Source organism: Labrus bergylta, chromosome 4 (genome assembly GCF_963930695.1).
Source record: "Labrus bergylta chromosome 4, fLabBer1.1, whole genome shotgun sequence".
NCBI classification, from domain to species: Eukaryota; Metazoa; Chordata; class Actinopteri; order Labriformes; family Labridae; genus Labrus; species Labrus bergylta.
The window spans coordinates 3,667,695-3,687,649 of NC_089198.1; the positions used below are offsets into that span (position 1 = coordinate 3,667,695).

At 44.6% G+C, this 19,955-nt stretch overlaps 1 protein-coding gene across 1 annotated transcript in view; it reads left to right on the plus strand.

Annotated features, from left to right (window-relative positions):
• kcnq3 (potassium voltage-gated channel, KQT-like subfamily, member 3) overlaps positions 1–19,955 on the plus strand; it is an 87,257-nt gene that overhangs the window by 52,169 nt on the left and 15,133 nt on the right. Inside the window, exons 3-10 of the mRNA XM_065953528.1 lie at positions 9,963–10,053; positions 10,735–10,861; positions 11,566–11,738; positions 12,186–12,359; positions 13,268–13,378; positions 13,919–14,014; positions 14,110–14,204; positions 14,676–14,702. Of these exons, the coding sequence (XP_065809600.1) occupies positions 9,963–10,053; positions 10,735–10,861; positions 11,566–11,738; positions 12,186–12,359; positions 13,268–13,378; positions 13,919–14,014; positions 14,110–14,204; positions 14,676–14,702 (894 nt within the window). The remainder of the gene's footprint in view (positions 1–9,962; positions 10,054–10,734; positions 10,862–11,565; positions 11,739–12,185; positions 12,360–13,267; positions 13,379–13,918; positions 14,015–14,109; positions 14,205–14,675; positions 14,703–19,955) is intronic.

The window sequence follows — 19,955 nt, forward strand, 5'->3', positions numbered from 1 at the left end:
GTGTCAATCCCAGGAGTTCAAGTAGTTGTTCCCGTATATGTCTTGCTTTTTGAGTTTTGAGAATGGTTCATCATCCCACAGGAGCACAGTTTCAATCTTTTTTCCCCTCTCTGAGACTTTTACTGTATTTCATTTCAAACAGGAAATACTTTAAATTGAAGGAACTGTTTGTGGAGAAAGTCCTCTCTGTCAAAGGTCTGGTCAGAGATTACGAGATATGGATGTTAAGACGACCCTGCTGAGAACGAGCTGCAGGATGACGTCCTCGTTTCCATCACAGACGAGCAGTGAACTCCCATAAATCTTCATTGAGCAGACACAGGAGGAGAGATTAAAAGAGAGAGCCGCATTGATCCCTCCCAACCCGCTGAGTTCGGTCCCAGGACGCCCAAACACTCCACGCTGGGAAAACGTCAGAGTCATTTTGATTGGCTCGTTCCAAAGACAAGGAAGCAGAAATCAACCATCACCTCGCGATTCCTGGAGGGAAACTCTGAGGTGTTACATTTTTTGCTGCTGCAGCTTTTTGTGCTGCGATGCCGAATCAACAGAGGGCTCCGTAATGAGCTCTAATGAATGAGATTAGTTTGAGTAATTAGCTCGTACGTTCTGTTCAAACATCGGTGACAGAGTGAGTCAACACGCTGAGAAAAGTGAGTCAGAAAAGTCAAACTGATCGTGTCTTTAACGTCTCCTCTGCACCGACAGGAGACAGAGACATGGACTGATATGATGTCATGTCTTCATTTAGATCATCAGCTTACTCTGAGGCCGGAGATAAACTTGTTTGGTGAGATTTTAGGATATGATATCAAGACGGCTGTGGCTCAGTGGGTAGAGTCGGCCGTCTTTCAACCAGAAAGTCAAGGGTTCGAACTGGAGTAATTATTTTTCAGCCGACTTTTTACTTCTTACATTTTCACATAATTATCTGTACTTTCTACTCCTTACATTTATTTTTCAGCTTGTTTTCATTCCGGCTTGTCATCATTCAAAAAAACACACAACAAAAAATAAAAACCTATCCAAATAAATCGCGCCATCCGGATTGAGTGAATTTGATTGTGGTTGGATGTTACATTACTTTCACTTTTATACTTGAAGTAGTTTTAAAACCAGTACTTTTACACTTTTACTTCAACTTCTACAGAAGTCTTTTTAAACCCTAGTATCTATAATTCTACCTGAGTAGTGAATATGAATACTTTTGACACCTCTGGTCTTTAGACAAGATACTTAACTCCAGTTTCTACATTCCCTGTGCAGCAGCTGTCCATCTGCACTACGCTGCTGTTTCGCTGCCACTCTAGTCAATGCTCCAGTTTCCACAGCGAGTGCAGTGGTCCGTCTCCAGAGCTACCCGAAGAACCACTACACACTGCTCCGCTTAAAATACGCTGCGGGTCTATTTTCAAACGGAGCTCGCTGCAGGTATGCTGCATGCTCCAACGCTCTGGAGTTTTGAGGGGTTAAAGCACTTTGACTAGAAAAGCTCTATACTGTACAAGCGCAAGTCCATATTCAGTTTAGTGTCATGGTCCTTTATCTGTGTGCATTTAATGTTTCTGAAGGAATTGTACAATCTAAGGAAATGTAGAAAATGTTATTGATAGCTGGAAAAAAGTTATCTTACAAAGAGGTGGGGAAGAGTGGACCCCTACAATCTCTGGTGTTGAAAAATGAAGTCGATGCAACATCCTGCAGTTTCTCGAGTGTCCACTAGAGGCTGGCTGCAGAAGCACAGGAAGTCACATACACACCCATTCTAAAAAGCCTGTTTTTACAGCAGAGATGAACATGTTTACAGCCTGGTTCAAAAAACCAAATAGGTGTGATTAGCTCATGTCTGGATGGACACACACTGTACGGGGGGTGAATGTTTTGATGACTCATCAGTTTTGATCTGATGAAGGATAAGAGTTATTCACAATAAGGCGTGTAGCTGAACTGATTGACAAATTCTTTTTTTTTTTTTTCAGCTGCGATGCATTGAAACGGCAGCTGCACACTGACCTTTTGAGTGACGCCTCGTTTGGCCAACTACCACCCTGCATTCATGCCTGGCAGGAATTTTTAGGCACATTTTTCAGGATCTGAAAAGATAAACGAGGATACGGTGAGATTGTGATGTGCAGGACATCCACATTAACGCGTTTGTGTGTCCCTGAAGCCGTCAGCTGTCACCGTGCTGATGTTTGTAGAGGAAGCTCCCTCCACACACACACACACACACACACACACACACACACACACACACACACACACACACACACACACACACACACACACACAGACACACATCAACACACCACAAGCACCTCATCCAGGGATCAGGACAATCCCGTTCAAACAAAAGCTTCTGCACGATCAGCAAATCACAGACAGTTTTATTTTCCTCCTCTCCCACCGCTGTGTGCCCCACAGCAGGGGGGGGGGACGAGCTGGAGGAGAAATCCATCACACCCAACACGCTCTCCTGTCAGGATCAGCTGCACCGCCGTATCTCACCTCTGCTCGAGGTTGAGAGGTTGTTTCGGGGTCGCCTCGGGAATCCTGTGAGACGGAGCTCGGGGGAAATTACAGCAGGTTCCTGACAGCGCGCACTCTGCACAGAAATTAATAAATAAATCAAATAATCCAGCTGTCAAGTCGTCCATGAAGGTAAAGGCCAGCGTGAGGGCACGGGGAGTCAAACAGGGAGCTGGAGGCGGAGCAGGAGGCGGAGCAGGAGGCGGAGCAGGAGACGTCTTGTTTAGTAGACGTGGGAGCTTTTTATTTTTGAATGTTTTCTCTCAGTCAGCCTCACAGAATACAGGAGTTGTTGGTCTGCTGCTGCCTGATTGGTTAGTGTGTCTGTGCTACTATGTGACTTCAGTTTCTTAAATAATTACTGTCAAACTTAAATTAAAATCTCCGGGCTTTTCTTCACCTCAGTTTTTGGAACGACCATACCTTTGATTTGGCACAGCTGTCATTACGAGACTGGCTGGTTGTTTTCAGACCAAACTGGTGCAGAGTGAAAACGGGAAATATTATCAAACTGTAATTTTGAAATGAACACCTGAAAGAATATTTAACTGCATAGAAATACAGGATATCCATCGATGCTTAATTTACAAGTCACTGAGAGAGAGAGAGAGAGAGAGAGAGAGAGAGAGAGAGAGCCATGCAATACACATTCAGCTTGTCAACAGGCAAGGCAGGCAACTGCTTGGGGCCCTAGACCAGTAGTGGGCCCCTGAAGGCTCAGAAACTTGACCCAAAAGTGACCCAAAATGTATTAATTTTGCAACGACAGTAGAAAACCTCCCTAAGGGGGCCCCCATCTGACAGCACTCACTCTCGTTGCCCTGCATTGTTGCTGTGAAAACCAAAGTTTGTAAATAAAAAAAAATAAATTATCCGTCTATAGGAGAGAAAAAAGAGAGACAGGAAATCAAAAAGGAGAAGGAGGAGTGATCGTTGGGACACGGGCAGACATGATGGTTGGAGGGCCCCCAATGGATATATGCCTAGGGCCCCTAGTATCGTCCCTGGCTGTGCTGGACTAACGAGCGGTGTAAACTAATCAGAGTGCAGAGGGGGCTGCTTGTAAATTTTCAAACCAAATCAGTGGCTCAGAATGTGCTAATTTTACAATGACCGTAGGCAACCTCCTTAAGGGGGCCCCCATCTGACTCAATGTTGTTAGGCAATCCAATATTCCTGTGAATCCACTTCACTTGAAGCCGACCAAAAACGTAAAAAAATAAATCTGATCAAACTTAAACTCAGATCAAAGAGGAGCCGAGACTGAGAACTCTTTTCAGTTATCAGAGACAGAGATCTTGAATCCAGCCGGATGTTTTTATTTGTTATTAAAGGTCATGAGTGAGGAAGGATGAGAGCAGTACAGCCTCTCTCTCTCTCTCTCTCTCTCGTCATTAATCCACTTTACATCCCTCGGCCCAGCAGAGGCGCGGCCCCCGCTGGGCTCCCCGGTCCTGATACCCCTCCTGAGGATTCCTAACAAACCAATTTGCCGGCAGAGATTCAATAAAAGAGAGAGAGTGCCGACGATGCAATTCTGAGGGATAATTTGCGGAGCGATATGCAAACAGTGGTGGGAAAGGACAGCAGCAGCAGCAGAGCACCGTTAATGACTGCAGTCACAAGGACGAGATGAGAGACGGGGGATCAGAGGATCTCTGGGAAGAAGTTTAGAAAAGCAGTTTCACACCACGATGACAGACGGCTTCCTGCTGCGGAGTCAAACTCGTCTGACAGGTGGAGTGAAGCCGAGCTGTGACAGCTGCTGGACTCGCTGAAAAGTCTCAGAGATAGAAACAGAAATCTGCAGCAGCTTCTTTGAACTGAGAACAATCTGAGTTATGTGACGATGGGATAAAACATTGTTTGAATTATGTAATGATTAATTGATATTGTTGGATTAAGACTCAAAACAATGGTGCTTTCACACTTGCACAACATTTCTGAAAACTTCCTGAAATTTTCAGGGAGAGCTGCAGGTGTGAACAGCCTGAGAACTCAACGTTTGCTCTATGTCGGTCTCTGTCACTTCGTCCACCACCTCCGGGGGTCTTTCTCATTACATCATGTATTGCAACCTGAGATCCTCACCCACCCTCCTCCTCCCCCCGTCTGACAGGTGAGGCGTGAGGTGCATGTGTGAACAAACCAACTCAGGAGGATTTCAGGAGCCAGCCTCTGTAGTGGACGTGAAAGAAAGACGGTGCAGGCTTCAGGTATACAGCAGCAGATGTTATATAGTCCCGCCCCCTCCACATCAGTAAGTTAAGCTTGCAGGCCACAGGAAGTGCTGCATGTCCAGTTACATATCTGGCAAGAAACAAAAACAAACAAAAACCTAACTACCATAAAACTTCAAATAAAGTTTATTTAAAGCCCAGTCCCTTTTCCTCGCCTGGTGTTGCTGCACGATTTGATAAACAAAGGCGTCTCTGTATTAGAGGCCCTGATGCATTAAGTGTTAAAATAGTTTGTCAATCAAAAATCAGAAAAATAAGCAGAAAAAGAAAGACAGACTAATGCATGTGTGCATCCAGGGAGCACTGACTCTCAGAGTCTCCTGCACGATTATCTGGATACCCGATATTAAAATGCTGTACTATTTATTAAATGAAAATGGCCGCGCATGACTCATAAGTTATGCTCCATTGTTGCTGCTGCAGAAGGTGGAGGAGTTGTAGCGTTTGATGGCCACAGGTAGAAAAGACCTCCTTCATTGTTTTGTGCTGCTCCTTGGTGGTCACCTGATGGCGCTCTGGTAGGCCTCCGATGTGGCGTTCAGGGGTCGGTAGGGTGTTGTCCAAAATACTGAGCAGTTTCCTCAGCATCCTCCTCTCACACACTTTCTTTTCCACAGACCAACAGCTCCTATATCTCTTATATCACGATTTAATTCTTCAGCTGCCGTATTCTGTAAAACGAGACTGCAAACCGTTTCTGTTTCTGTGTGGAAACAACTCTTACTCAGCATGATGACCTCTGACGAGTAGAGATCCATTTTCCCACCGACTCTCTCTCCACTGCAAATCTCCACTTTGGTAAAAAGCTCCATTACTTCCCCGCGTCCACACCAGAGCGAAGCCATCTCTGCAGCCGCTTTAACTTCACAGAGAGAGAAAATGGATTGTTTGGAACATTTTCTCTGTATCTCTCAGGAACACTTGTTTTGCAATCACAACACTGATTGGATTCCACGCTTCGTTTATTCAGCCATCAGCAGGTCGAGGAGCGTCACATTGGTGCTATCTCACAGCCTCTAACACCGTCTGACTTTTAAACCATCGCCAAAGCAGACCCGTCCTTCTGAATCACTTTCTCTTTCAGATAACAAAATGAAACAATTTTTGACTTTAAAGGAGCAGTATGTAACTCTGACACCTAGTGCCTGAAACGGGTACTGCAGTCTAAATTCTAAACATCATAGAGAGCTGTCTCCCCCCCCCTCACTCAGGTCACCATGTGGTGGACTCTGAAGCTTCAGTGTTTATCCAGCTCTGCATGGGTCTGTAAACCTTTCTGTGTTCTAACCTCTCTCCATTTTTCAAAAGCATCTCCAATATTGATCCTAGTTTGAGCACGTTTCTGCTCGTGGAGCTTATTAGAAACATGCAGAGGCTTTTTAGGTCGGGTACAATCACTTCTATCTGAACCACCTCTCTCTTAAAGATCGTTCTTAGTTTTCATACTGTTCACTGCGGACTATAGATTAAGTTCAATCTGTAAAGGTTACGGCTACATCCTACCAAACCCAATCCTTCTGGATGTCCCCTGTAGGTATGGATGAGTCTCATGTTGTGTTTGAAGTCCAGCCTGCTCCTCCTGATGCTTCGACGTCGCTCTCTGTGTGTTTTTATTGAACGCTCATGAAGCTGGACAGGCAGCTGACCGAGTGTGGGATCAGTATCTGTTGGATCGTATCGAGTTAACATCGACCCCCCCGCCTGAATCATCTCTGTCCTCTGGATACCTTTGAGAGGGAAAACGATTCGGTTTAATCCCCCGATGTTAAAACAGGAAGTGTGGAGACTTTTTAAGTGTCGACCAAAACGCAGGATGACCTCCACAGAGCGCTCAGACGACAAACCAGATCGGCTCCCAGCTATCATCTCATCCTGGTGAATTATCGACACATTCTAGCTTGATATGTTCCTAAATTTAAAAAAAGGCGTCATCAGTCGTCAGAAGTCATCGTTTCAGTATCGGGTTGGCACGGTCAAAGTGCCTGTTAGGGAGGTTCTGTGCCCGGTCTGCATCAAAGAAACAGATTCTTTATCAAAGTTGACTCATCGACTAATCAAAATCGAGAAGGGGCGGGACTTCTGGTATCAGCTTTTTAAAGTTTTATTTTTTAAAGTTTCCTCGATTAAAAGCGAATGTTAAACAGCTTTTAAAAACAGAACTTGTCGTCTGTAACGATGAAGGCGCAAGACAACTTTGGTAACCTAGCAACAGTAAACGTTTTGTGAGAAACGCCCTGGAACTGAGGTTAAGAGCGGTGCCAGTGTAAAAGGAACTGTAAGCCCACAATCTCAATTTAAGAGCGCTTCTTTTGTCCAGCGCTCATTGTTCAATCAATTTGAATCAGTTTTCATCCTTGAACGGGGCATTTTGAGCAGGAATGTTCGCACTCGTCACGCATAGATCCACGCGCACCCACCGTTGATCAATGAGTAACTGGAAAGTGTTCCCTCAAAAAGACGAGTACGACTAGTTTCTCCTCCACCATTGTTGTTGACAAACTGATACCAGAAGCCCCGCCCCCTTCTTGATTTTTGATTGGTCAGTGAGGGAGAAGTGGCCATTCTTAATACGAGCGCTGAACTGTTTTGATTTTGTATTGAAAATGGGCGCTTGGTGGAAACAGACCCTGAATATTTACAATCAGGCATTTTCATACAAACAAACAAACGTGTATTCAATCGTCTGTTTCCCACAATGCACCTTGGTATTCCCCTGAACGCCTCTGTGGGCTGTCGTCAGAGCTGAAAAAGAACAGAATAAGATTTCCCACAGAGCTGATGGAGGAGAATATTGGACATGCAGTGCTGGCTCACTGTTAATCTGCAGGGTGTGTGTGTGTGTGTGTGTGTGTGTGTGTGTGTGTGTGTGTGTGTGTGTGTGTGTGTGTGTGTGTGTGTGTGTGTGTGTGTGTGTGTGTGTGTGGGGTTCCTCAGCTGGTTGAGTTTATTTAAAGCGGTTCCATGTCATAAATCATATCCGGGTCGTTAACTGCAGACGATCTGGAATACAAGCGGGCTGTGCTTCGGTGTGCAGGAGAAATTAAATAGCTGTTTGTACGAGTGTATCCAATTAATGAAACGAGTGAGAGGGGCTAAATATAGACCTGGGGGGGGGGGGGGGGGAGAGAGACTCAGAAGAAGAATCTAAAAGTAAAGCAACAGTTTCTAAACACAGGTGAACATAGAGACGCGTTTGATCGCCTCTGGATGATATTTCTGAGGTCACAGACGAGATAAAAATCTTAATTTTCTTTAAAGTCTTCATCCTTGTAGTCCATAGAATCTCTAGAGAAGAACACGTGTTGTATCTCATGACCTCCGGGTATTTAAAACATCTACATTTGTAACTGTAGGAACAGAGATATCTCCATAACATCTTAAGATCAGTCAAGTTTTACAGATCACCCTTCTTAACCTTTCCTGATCATGGTCAGAGCGCACAGAAGGGAGCAGATCGAGCGTGACAGGAAGTCAGACATCCAAACAACATTAAAACATCCTGTGTATTTTCAGAATAAAACACTCATTTTTTGACGGTCCAGAACAATGACCCTATGTGTGTTTGTTGATGTGTTTATAAGGGATTTATACGGTTTTATACCACATACATCGTTCTGTAATCGCAGTGGGAACGCCTTTGTCTCGGGACTCCAGCTGTGCTGCGGTGCTGCTCCAGGTGTTTACAGACTGTGGAGCACAGAGCCATAACTTCGTGGCTCAGCCCCCCGTCACTCTTCGTGTCTGAGTCCGGCTCGTTTCTTTGAGGAGTCGAAGCATTCATATCAAACTGTACACGTTGCTCTTACAGCTTCGGGTAACTTGTTTCTCTGCTCTGACGCTGCTACAGTCGATTGCATACACAACATGACTCGTACACACTGCATGGACACTCACTCCACCACCCAGACACGTGTGCACTGAGCTATTTGCAAACAGAAATACGCTGCTAGCATAACACCCTGAATACAATTTGTGGAAATGATGCGGTCACCAGTTTATCACAGGATTCAGATTCAGACTTTGTGCAGAACATTTTGCATGCACTTTGTTAAGCATTTTAAATTGAGACTTTTTGTGTCATTGAAATATTAAAGGGGACATATTATAAAAAATCCACTTCTACAGTGTTTTTGAACATATATCTGGGTAACCTGAGTGTCTACTGACCCACAACATGTGAAATAAACCCATCCAGTCCTTTGTTTGTGGTCTGCATAAGTCTTACAACACAGAGAAAAATGCTCTGTTTCAAATGTTGTGATGTCACAGTGGGGTTCTGGTAAAAAAGAAAATCCCCTCCCCTCCCCTGATATCTCCACCCATAGACTCCACTCCCAGCCTAGAGCAAAACTTTTGCACAGGTCCTCCATTTGTATTCTCGTTACAGAGGAGTGATGTCTACGGGGAAAACTCAGGGGGCGGGGGGGGTCATTACATTTAAAGAGACACACACACCAAAACGGAGCGTTCTGAGAGAGCTGGTTTATACAGGGTCAAAAACCTCCTCTGGTGCTTGATTCATGTTATATTTTGACCAAAGCACAGCACAGATGTTTCATTTAGACCACAGGGGGACTGTTTGAAAAGCGTGAGAAGGTGGAGAATATGTCTGTGCACACATCTCATTTCAGGCCACCCTTTCTTAAGTCATCGCCACAGTTATGCCACCCCTGTCCAAAAAGACATGCCCCTACAAGACATAGAAAATAAGACTTTGAGTAAATGTAGGGGGGAAAAGTGACATTTTTAGAGTGAAGAAAATAATTAAGAAGACAACAGAATGAGTACTTTGTTTTTTAACACTGATTAGTGACAGCTGTGTGGGGGTATACTGGTTTCAAACTCTTGATAAACGAGCAAAGATTTTTAACCATCTGTTTGTCTGAACACGTGTGACGAGTGATGAGTGAGTCCGGACAGTGTGACTCATCCAGCCGACTGTAAATGGGTGATTTCCGTACGCTGAAAGAGGTGATGCAACAGTTTCATTTCAAGCTTCAGAGACTGTTTGTGCTGCAGCTGTTGGCTCACATTAACAGAGCACATGTGGCTCCCTCTAGTGGTGACAATGAGAAAGTGCCTTGTTTTCACCAGCAGTGAAGGTGAAAGGTCTTCCTCCTCCGCTCTGTATGATGTTGTTATGTGAACCAGTTTTGTGACATTGTGTTTTTTTTTTTTTGTGCGTCTCTGCAGGTTTCTGATCGTTCTGGGATGTTTGATTCTGGCCATACTGACGACGTTCAGGGAACACGAGAAGGTGTCTGCACACTGGCTGGTCATACTGGTGAGATCATTGACATTTCTGTCTTTCATGCACATTTTTTGCTTGCCTTTGTTTGCACTATTAGAAGAAAATTCACTCTCACACATTCAATAGTCCTCCAAGCGGGTGACTCTGTCCACTTAAAGGGGGGCATAACATTCACTTCTCCATGTTCCTCTAACTCTAACACATGTCCCTAGTCTGTCTACAAACCCCCCAATGATGAGAAAGGTCCATCCTCTCCGTCTTCTGCCTGCTCCACTTTTCAGAAAATGTGTGCTCAAACAGGCCGTTTGTAGATTTTCCCTTCATGACATCACAAAGGGCAGTAGCCCCTCCCCCAGGTGGGTGACACTCCCACAGCTAGGTGTTTGTTCTGCCCTCTGAGTCTGCCTTCTCACCGTAAACAATAGGACATGGAGCGAGAAAGACAGAGTACACCCAAGCCCTTCCAGAGAGGGGGCGTGGTCAGACACAGCTCATTTACATATTTAAAGGTACAGACACAGAAACAGCCTGTTCTGAGCAGGGCTGAAATAGAGGGGTTTATAGACATGATCAAATACAGGATCAGGATTTAGAAACAAGAAACTTCACACACATGTTTTGAGGAGCTCATGAGAGCACTGAAGAAGAGGAGGAGAGTATGTGACCTTTAAAGTATCTGGTCTGTGATGCTGCATCTGTGATTTCCCCGTACAGGAAACGTTCGCCATCTTCATCTTCGGAGCGGAGTTTGGACTGAGAGTCTGGGCTGCAGGATGCTGCTGTCGCTACAAAGGATGGAGGGGGAGGTTGAAGTTCGCTCGCAAACCTCTCTGCATCCTGGGTAAGAAAACCAACTCTTTATTTCGGTTAAATAGGTTCAGATATACAGAGGTAACACACCTCACACCACAGGAGAATCTGGCAAGATAATCTGTGGATCCATCAGATAGTCAGGCCTTTGCTGACTTTGGTCGTAAGGTGGGAATCTGGACAGATTGTCTTGTAGTGTGTACCCCGCTTAAGCTTCTTAAAGGAGTGTGTCGGCAGGGGCTCTCCTCCGATTGGTTAATTGCTTCCTGCAGCTGTGTTCCAATCAAGCCTTTCCAGCAGGCAGCACAGGTGAATGGTACCTGGCCTTGAGTATACATTCACCAAGACACACACACACACACACACACACACACACACATACTCCAAAACAGAGGTCCATTGCACACAGGAGAGGGGGTGCGGCTGGGGTCGTAACAAAAGAAAGACAGAAAGAGAAAAAGTCATTTTCCATTGAGTACTTGCAGATCTCTGATAAAAAGTGTGATCTATACGTTTTTTGTACTTCTGACACTATTTTCCAGAACATCCCGTCCTAATGTGTTCTGACTAATCTTATTAACAGTTTCCCACAAAGTCCTCGATGTTCAATCAGTTCTAACTCTTCAAACTGTATTCATCACGTCTCAGAGAAGCCCTTAATCACGGCGCCGGGTCAAGCTCATTAATTAAAGGCCTCACACAGAAGAATGTGTGTGCTGTGTCTCCCTCTCTCAGACATCTTCGTTCTGATTGCCTCGGTGCCGGTGGTGGCCGTGCGTAACCAGGGCAATGTGTTGGCCACGTCCCTGCGCAGCCTGCGCTTCCTGCAGATCCTGCGCATGCTGCGTATGGACCGGAGAGGAGGAACCTGGAAGCTGCTGGGCTCCGCCATCTACGCTCACAGCAAGGTAAGGATGGACCTGGACCCAGTGGGATACTAAATGTTTCTAATGACGGCGACACTGGAGCTTGATCCAAAGGCAGCTGGACTTGGTTGGAGATACCGAAGTTGACCTGAGCTTTTTCAAGATCTACAACCAAGTCCTGTCTCCTTTGGATCAAGCTGCAAACCTACAGACTCCTTAAGGGCATCAACCAATCAATCTATCACCAAATCTCTATCACCAAATCTCTAAAGATTTTGTAATGCAACAAACAGAAACTGGTAGGTTCTGCCTCCCGTACTACTTTTGGAAACGTTTGGTATGTAAGCAATATTTCCATTGGGTTAAAGGTAATTGTTGCAAAAGGAAAATGGCAAATGTGAAAAGAAGGAATTCTGGCCCTTAGTTTTTACATATTTAAGATATCCTCCTATCCTTTCTTTGGAGTGACTGATCCATGTGTTTGCGTAGGAGCTGATCACTGCCTGGTACATCGGCTTCCTCTCTCTGATCCTGGCGTCTTTCCTGGTCTACCTGGTGGAGAAGGACGACATATCCATGGACGTGTCCAACCACGATAATCCCACTGCTCAGCCCAAAACGCAGGACTTCGACACCTACGCCGACGCACTGTGGTGGGGGCTGGTACGTACATCAGCTCTCTGTTTGCTTCTCCTTCTCTTGTCCACATTTACTGAGGGATAAACAAGGATTGATTTGAATGTGTTCTTTGCAAAGTCCTCAGAATGTTTTATGGTGCTCTTGTCATGAGTTACGGTCCAAGCAGGTGCTAAAAACTAATTTGTCTGACACATCCATGTCTTCCTTCTGCTGGGGAGTTTGTATGTTACAATCTTTAATGTGTAGTATCCACTCAGCAGGAGCTTGGCAGACTGATTACACTTTATCAAATGATCAACTGATACCATGTTGACTGGGATCCAAATCGGATATTTCTGCCAAAAAACAATTATCGTTTTTTTTCCGACACGTCCTATTCAGACACTCCCAACATTCACAGCTTCAAAGTAAGCCGCAGAACAACATGAAGCTTTGTTGGAGAAAAGGGAGCTGGTACCTTGTCGGAGAATCGTCCAAATGCTGGCAGAGCTGCTCTAATTGAAAGCCGTCCAGTTTTGTCAGGGAAGAACTGTGCAGTTTTTTTTTCTTCCAGCAGCGTGGCCTCATTAACGGGCACCGTCCTTCAACCAGAGTTCAAGTTCTATGGTATGCGAGAGAGTCGGCCCCCGCTGAAGTGTCCTCGAGCGATGCACTCCATCATCATCAGCCGCTTTTTCTAGATGATGTTGTGAGCTACTGCAACAAAGACGTGTTCTTCAGCGGATCAATATGGAGGTCACAGAGCAGTGCTGCATTTATACTGAGGAGACGAGGACAATGGGACTGCAACGCTGACATATTTATGCTGTTACCAGTGTCTTATGTGTCCGAGACCTCTGAGCCATTCAAACTGTGCCGTCTCCCTCAAAAATGTGACAGTAACTTTAGACATATTGGAAGGAAAGTTTATAATTTTTTGTGTCTTTTTGCAGATCACTCTGACCACCATCGGATATGGGGACAAAACCCCAAAGACATGGGCTGGGAGGCTGTTAGCCGGCACTTTTGCTCTGATTGGAGTGTCTTTCTTCGCCTTGCCTGCAGTGGGTACACTTTCTGTATTTAGCATTTTGTTAAAGGCTTAAATGTAATAGAAATCAAGTATATCCTCTGAAAATATCTCATGTGAGTCATGACTGTCTACACTGAGTGTAACACAATGCAATGCAATACTTGACCAATGAGGAAGTGTAACTTGGACAAACTTTTGCTCGTGTCAAACCTGTAGGAAATGGTACAGTGGTAAATGGACTGCACTTAGAATAACAATATGTAACTTTTTTCACCTTAAAATAGTCATTTCAAAGTCGATCTAATAGAACAACTTGTGGCGTCCCCCTCCTCATGTCCACAGAGTGCCCTGATCACCTGTTTACTGCAGAATGTAACTTTGTCAGCAGGCCGAGCCTACTTTAAAATCTGTAGATTTTTTCATGTTGTCTCGTTTTTAGCAGCTTCACCGAGTGCACCTAAAACTTTCTTAAAAGCAAGAGAGGGTCTAAGTATGACGTCCCATTCAGTTCAGACAGCCTGAACATCCGCTCGTGTTTCTGACTGTGTTTGTTTGATTTTTTGGGGTGTAGGGGATCCTGGGTTCAGGTCTGGCTCTGAAAGTCCAGGAGCAGCACAGACAGAAGCACTTTGAGAAGCGCAGACATCCAGCCGCCGGGCTCATCCAGGTGAGACAAACTCCTCCGAGCATCAGCAACAAGCTTCGATCCTAGAGTTCAAAGTGTCTGATCTGTGACGTTACGTTCTTTCCTCTTCGTTCAAGTCTGCCTGGAGATATTATTCCACCAATCCAATCAGGGACGACCTCATTGCCACGTGGAGATTTTATGAAACTATCATCTCTCTTCCCTGTTTCAGGTAAGTTACACAAAGTGAAAAGATAAGTTGATGCAGCTCCACCTCCGCCTCCGCCCATTGTACGAAAACGATGAAAATTAACTGCCATGATGGGTGCAAGACATTTCACACTAGTGACGTCATTTGGATCTCGTTTCTGTGCAGTAGATATCAGCTGGTGGAGCTGCAGTTTTGATTATTGTTTGCACCGGTGGAGACACAGCAGAATCTTTATATCAAAAAATACGTATTAATATTGCAACTTAAACATTGTACTGCAGTTATGTGTTTAACAAAATTTAGCTGTACAAACATTTACTGTCAAACCGATACAATCTACACCTGTGCGTCCTGTTAGCCTGCTCGACGCCGTGCATCATGTCAGACTCAAAGACAGCACTCATTCAGTCTTGTAAATGTTGCTTACCCTTTCCTTTCAAAGCCTGCTCTGTAAATGCACTTTAATGTTCTCTTTCTCTCTCTTCTCTAAAGGAAGGATCACTTGGAGGCCATCGCGAGGTAGGTCACGTTGTTTCATCTGCAGCAGTCTTTTTTTCTGCCCGAGCTTTAATTAGCCCTGCATGCTGGAGAGACTAATGAAGGTTTCCCAGAATATCCCCCCCCCCCCCGTCCGCTTTTAAATAGCCTCCTTTACTAATTCACAAGTCGAATAAATCTCCAAGATGTGCATTGTGACGTAAAAGCCCCTCTCATCCCGTTATTTAATAGCACTGTCTCTTCCACGTCGGGACACTTCGATGACATTTGTGCAGTTTTTTTTTAGTTTTTTTTTTTAGAAACCCATTAGTGATGTTTCAATTATGAACGACGGTTTGGATTGAGTAATTAGCGCCTGAGAGGAGGACTCTGAGTTTGATGGGTGGAGGGATTTTAATGAGGATGTGTGATTTGTGCAGGAAATTGATCTCGCCTTCATGAGTTAATTGCTGTAATCAATGCACAGCCATTATTTTTTTTAGGTCTGCACATCAGTGGAGATTTTTTACACAGTTGGCTGAGGTTTTTTATTTTCTTCCAGAGGAATTTATAAGATATATAAGAGAAAAAGCCTGAAGCGGTCATTTCTTTATTGCCTTCTCCGCCCCCTCCTGGGTCTCTGCCCCGGTGTTTAATACTGTAAGGATGAAGATACATGTGAGGCTTTTAATAACTCAGCTTTAGATTGAAAAAATAAAAATCATAAATAAAACTTCAGAAAAGCTTTGGCCTTCCTCAGATTGAAGCTCTTTAATCTGTCTTGTTTGGTCCGTCAGAAATCTGCAGTGAAGTCCTCCATTGTTTTTCTGTTATTAATTAAATAACGCCGGCTGACACATCATTTCTGTTCTGTATAGTTTTGCAAACTCTCGAGACCAAAGCTTGAATATAATAAAGCAAACAGACATGATCGTCTGAGAAAAGTCAGGAAACTGACACGCCTTAAACCAGTGGCCCCAAAAGTGGGTTGAGGAGTCGTTTCTTCTTCTTGTGACATCACAGTGGGATTCTGGTAAAAGAAAATCCCCTCCCCTCCGCTGGTATCTCCACCCATGGACTCCACCCCCAGCCTAGAGCAAAAACTTTGTGCGGGGCCGCCATTTTTATTCTTGTTACAGAGGAGTGATGTCTATGGGGAAAACTCGGAGCGTTCTGAGAGAGCTGGTTCATACAGGGTCACAAACCTCCTCTGGTGCTTGATTCATGTTATATTTTGAGCAAAGCACAGCACAGATGTTTCATTTAGACCACAGGGGACTGTTTGAAAAGGTGGAGAAGGGGGATAATATGTCCTCTTTAAGTGCGTTTTAAACATTGGACAGTAAGTACAACACTAGCGATCTGGAGAGGAGGAACTTCGCCGTCAATCATGTTTCTTTGATTGTCAGAAGGCCAAAAGTTATTTTAAATAAAATGTAATTAGTTGTGCAGTCCCAAAGCAGAGGTTAACTGTGTTCCAAGCGTTCTTTCTTCTGGTCAACTGGACCCAAAATCCATTTAATCCCTCTGTGACTTTTACCCCCTCCTCGTCCTTCTTAGGCGGTTGGACTCACCTGGTCCTCAGGTAGCCTCATTACATCGGGCCGTTCTGCTCCAACGCCTCCTGGCCTGCTCTAAGCCCCCATGTTTAACACGCTGGATTAGGTTACTGCTGCTAAAAGCTGCTGGGCGGCAACAACAGGAGCCCTGATACACAGCCTGATAGAGAGTGAGGAGGGGGGGGGGGGGGGTCAGCTCACTTTCAGACCCTTATGTTTGTTTAGTGGGTATTTAAAGGGTCACTTCACTCAAAATACTGCTAACTTTTCTGATATTTGGACCTACTTGTCCTAGTTTTTGGAGTTATATACCCCCCTCCAAATACAGTGTGATGTTAGTAAAAGATTATTTAGTGAGATAGAAAAACAAAAAAGGGAAAAAGTTCCTTACAAGAGTATGTAGACATTGCGGGTCAAACACAAGTTGCTGCCAACGCTCTGGAGTTTTGAGGGGTTAAAGCACTTTGACTAGAAAAGCTCTATACTGTACAAGCGCAAGTCCATATTCAGTTTAGTGTCATGGTCCTTTATCTGTGTGCATTTAATGTTTCTGAAGGAATTGTACAATCTAAGGAAATGTAGAAAATGTTATTGATAGCTGGAAAAAAGTTATCTTACAAAGAGGTGGGGAAGAGTGGACCCCTACAATCTCTGGTGTTGAAAAATGAAGTCGATGCAACATCCTGCAGTTTCTCGAGTGTCCACTAGAGGCTGGCTGCAGAAGCACAGGAAGTCACATACACACCCTTTCTAAAAAGCTTGTTTTTACAGCAGAGATGAACATGTTTACAGCCTGGTTCAAAAAACCAAATAGGTGTGATTAGCTCATGTCTGGATGGACACACTCTGTACGGGGGGTGAATGTTTTGATGACTCATCAGTTTTGATTTGATGAAGGATAAGAGTTATTCACAATAAGGCGTGTAGCTGAAATGATTGACAGGTGGGCGCGGTGTTACGGTTTGTCAGGAGGTTTAAAACCCGCCTCAGCTCCAGCTCTCAGCCTGTCGTTAGGTTGACTGAAAGTTAGACTGAGACAGCATTTCCAGCATGGAGACCGCCATCGATGGGACTCCAGCGCCCCCTGCAGGGACAGACGGGGGACGTCACTCGGGCTTCATCCATTAATATTTACCCTTTATTGCCCAGCTTTAATTAACAGTTTTGTTCATACACGCTCACCTTTGTGTACTTGCAACACAGTAGAACAAACTATCACATCATTGATAAAAATAATACTTTTAGCAATAAGCTGTTTATTGATTGGATTACCGAGGTCCCCAGTGAAGTGGGGTCACTACCTTGGTTTAGTGGTATATCTTGATGTGTATGGTGAGGGCTTTGGGGGCTGGGGGCTGGAAAATGTCTTCATCTGCTGAATGGGGGGCACGGCAGAAAAGTTTGGGAACCACTGCTCTATGTGAAGGTTTCCCCCAGAGAAAATCGAGAATAATGGAGGGAGAGAAATTTCAGAAAAGGATATGTTGGGAATGAAAATGAAAGGGACAGAGAAAAGGAACAAATGCTCTGAATGATGCAGAGAGAGAGAGAGGGAGAGAGAGAGTGTTTTCACTTCTCTCTAGGATCAGCGGCTGGGAAATTAGCAGTGTGACATTATCTTGTTGCTCTGAGCGAAGAAGTGGACGACGGCCAGAAGCTACAACAGACTGCCATGTCCGACAATTCAGCCACTCCCTGTGTGTGTGTGTGTGTGTGTGTGTGTGTGTGTGTGTGTGTGTGTGTGTGAGAGAGTGTGTCATCATATCATATTAGACCTTTTATCTGGAGTCATACAGAAACATTATGTATTTATTCAACACAGCCCGTTGAGGAGTCAGTTTTGGGTGTTTGGAAGTCGTATTGTTCTTACATAGAGTCACATTGTCCTTGTATTTGCCCACCTTTACCAAAGTGTCTAGACATTCATATATCAGAAATCAACTCTATCCTGTGTAAATGTGTCTCTGAGTCCTGACTGTCTACAGTGAGGGAGAAGCTCGAGTCCCGCTGGCTGTGTTGTTGTCAGAGCCGTGTTTACATGGACGGGACGGCCGGCTCCTCCCCTTGTGTATAAAAGCTGTTTTAGTCAAGAACTAGAGAGAAGAAGAAGAACATACTCACTGATTATTTGGATGTTAGTAAGAGTTTTTAGATCACGCTCATTCTGTGTCAGTTTACATGAAATGTGAAGCTACGAGCTAACTAAAGAGCGCTAACATTAGCATGCTAACACAACAATGTGAAGCTACGAGCTAACTACAGAGCGCTAACATTAGCATGCTAACACAGCAATGCAGGACACAGGTGATTGCAGCTCGAGCCAAGGACCAGTTTGTACGCCGCTTGCGCTAAACTCATTCGAGTGAACCCGAGTGGAGGTGTGTCTCTAGAGGAGAGCGGAGGCTTCAGTATGGAGGAGGCGTGGCTAAACAGCAGTTTGTTTTGGTTTCATGCTGGAGCTCAAGGGCGACATCTACTGGAGCAAAAAGTCACACATTTCTCCTCTAATGTTCAGATAAGGTCAATGTTAGGGTTAAGGATATAAAAAGGAGAGAATGGATTGAAAAAACCTGGAGAAGCTTGGATTTGTTTTTCCGAGAGAGTTGGTTTCTATAATCTAAACATAAAAGCCAGAAACCAAAATATAACTACTCAAATCTGAGTTATCCGCTAATGTTCCTCTGCAGGTTTGTGCATGGACAGTAAACCAGTTTGTGTCTCTTGTGAAGTCCGACCTGAGGGACATCAGGAGCTTTATTTCTTCCTGTTGTGTTGCCTGGTTTACAAAGATCCAGCCGATAATCTCCTGTAATTTTCTGCTCTTTATTCGTTGGAAAAGCAGTCAGAAAGAGATTCTCTCTTCCTTTAGAGTGTCCCATTCTGCAGCCTCTCAGCGCCGTAATCTGCCGTCCCCATTCGGCCCTGACGCCACATAGAGGCTCATATTGTGTGTCGGCTGTGGGAGCAAAGTCGCTGAGAACGCTCCACGTTTCAGAGGCCCTTTTTGGGCTGTTTTTTCGGCTCCGGTTACCCCGCCTCTCTGCCTCTTCCAAGGCACACAGGAGTCTTATTTTACCCTCAAGTCTTTGTGCTGCCAAATATTGTCAGCCATTGGACAATAAAAGGAGACCAATCTCCTCGCAGCTCTTGTGCCATGAGGGCAAGATTGTTATGTGGAGGCAGCTGACCATGAAAGTCAGTCAGAGTCAAAAAAAGTTGTAGAAGAGACCAGAAAGTGAATTCTTTGATTTGACCTCAGAATACCAAAAATGCCACTACAACAACTCAAACAGCCTCAGTGAATGTTGGAGATCAAATAGATACATTCTTATGTAAACTTTTTTTTTAAAAGTGACACTTAAAGGAGCAATCATTTAGATATGTAGTGAAGGTTGCCATGTTGTGGACTTTGAAGCTTCAGTGTTTATCCAGCTCTGCATGGGTCTGTAAACCTTTCTGTGTTCTAACCTCTCTCCATTTTTCAAAAGCATCTCCAATATTGATCCTAGTTTGAGCACGTTTCTGCTCGTGGAGCTTATTAGAAACATGCAGAGGCTTTTTAGGTCGGGTACAATCACTTCTATCTGAACCACTTCTCTTGACCGCTTCCATCGCTGCAACACCTGCTGGTTTGACTTGATAACTGCTCTCATATCTGGCAAACCGAGGGACGTCCAAAACGGCCTTTTGGGGGCACGCCTTTAAACAGCCTACCTTCTCTGGTCCAAACAAATCC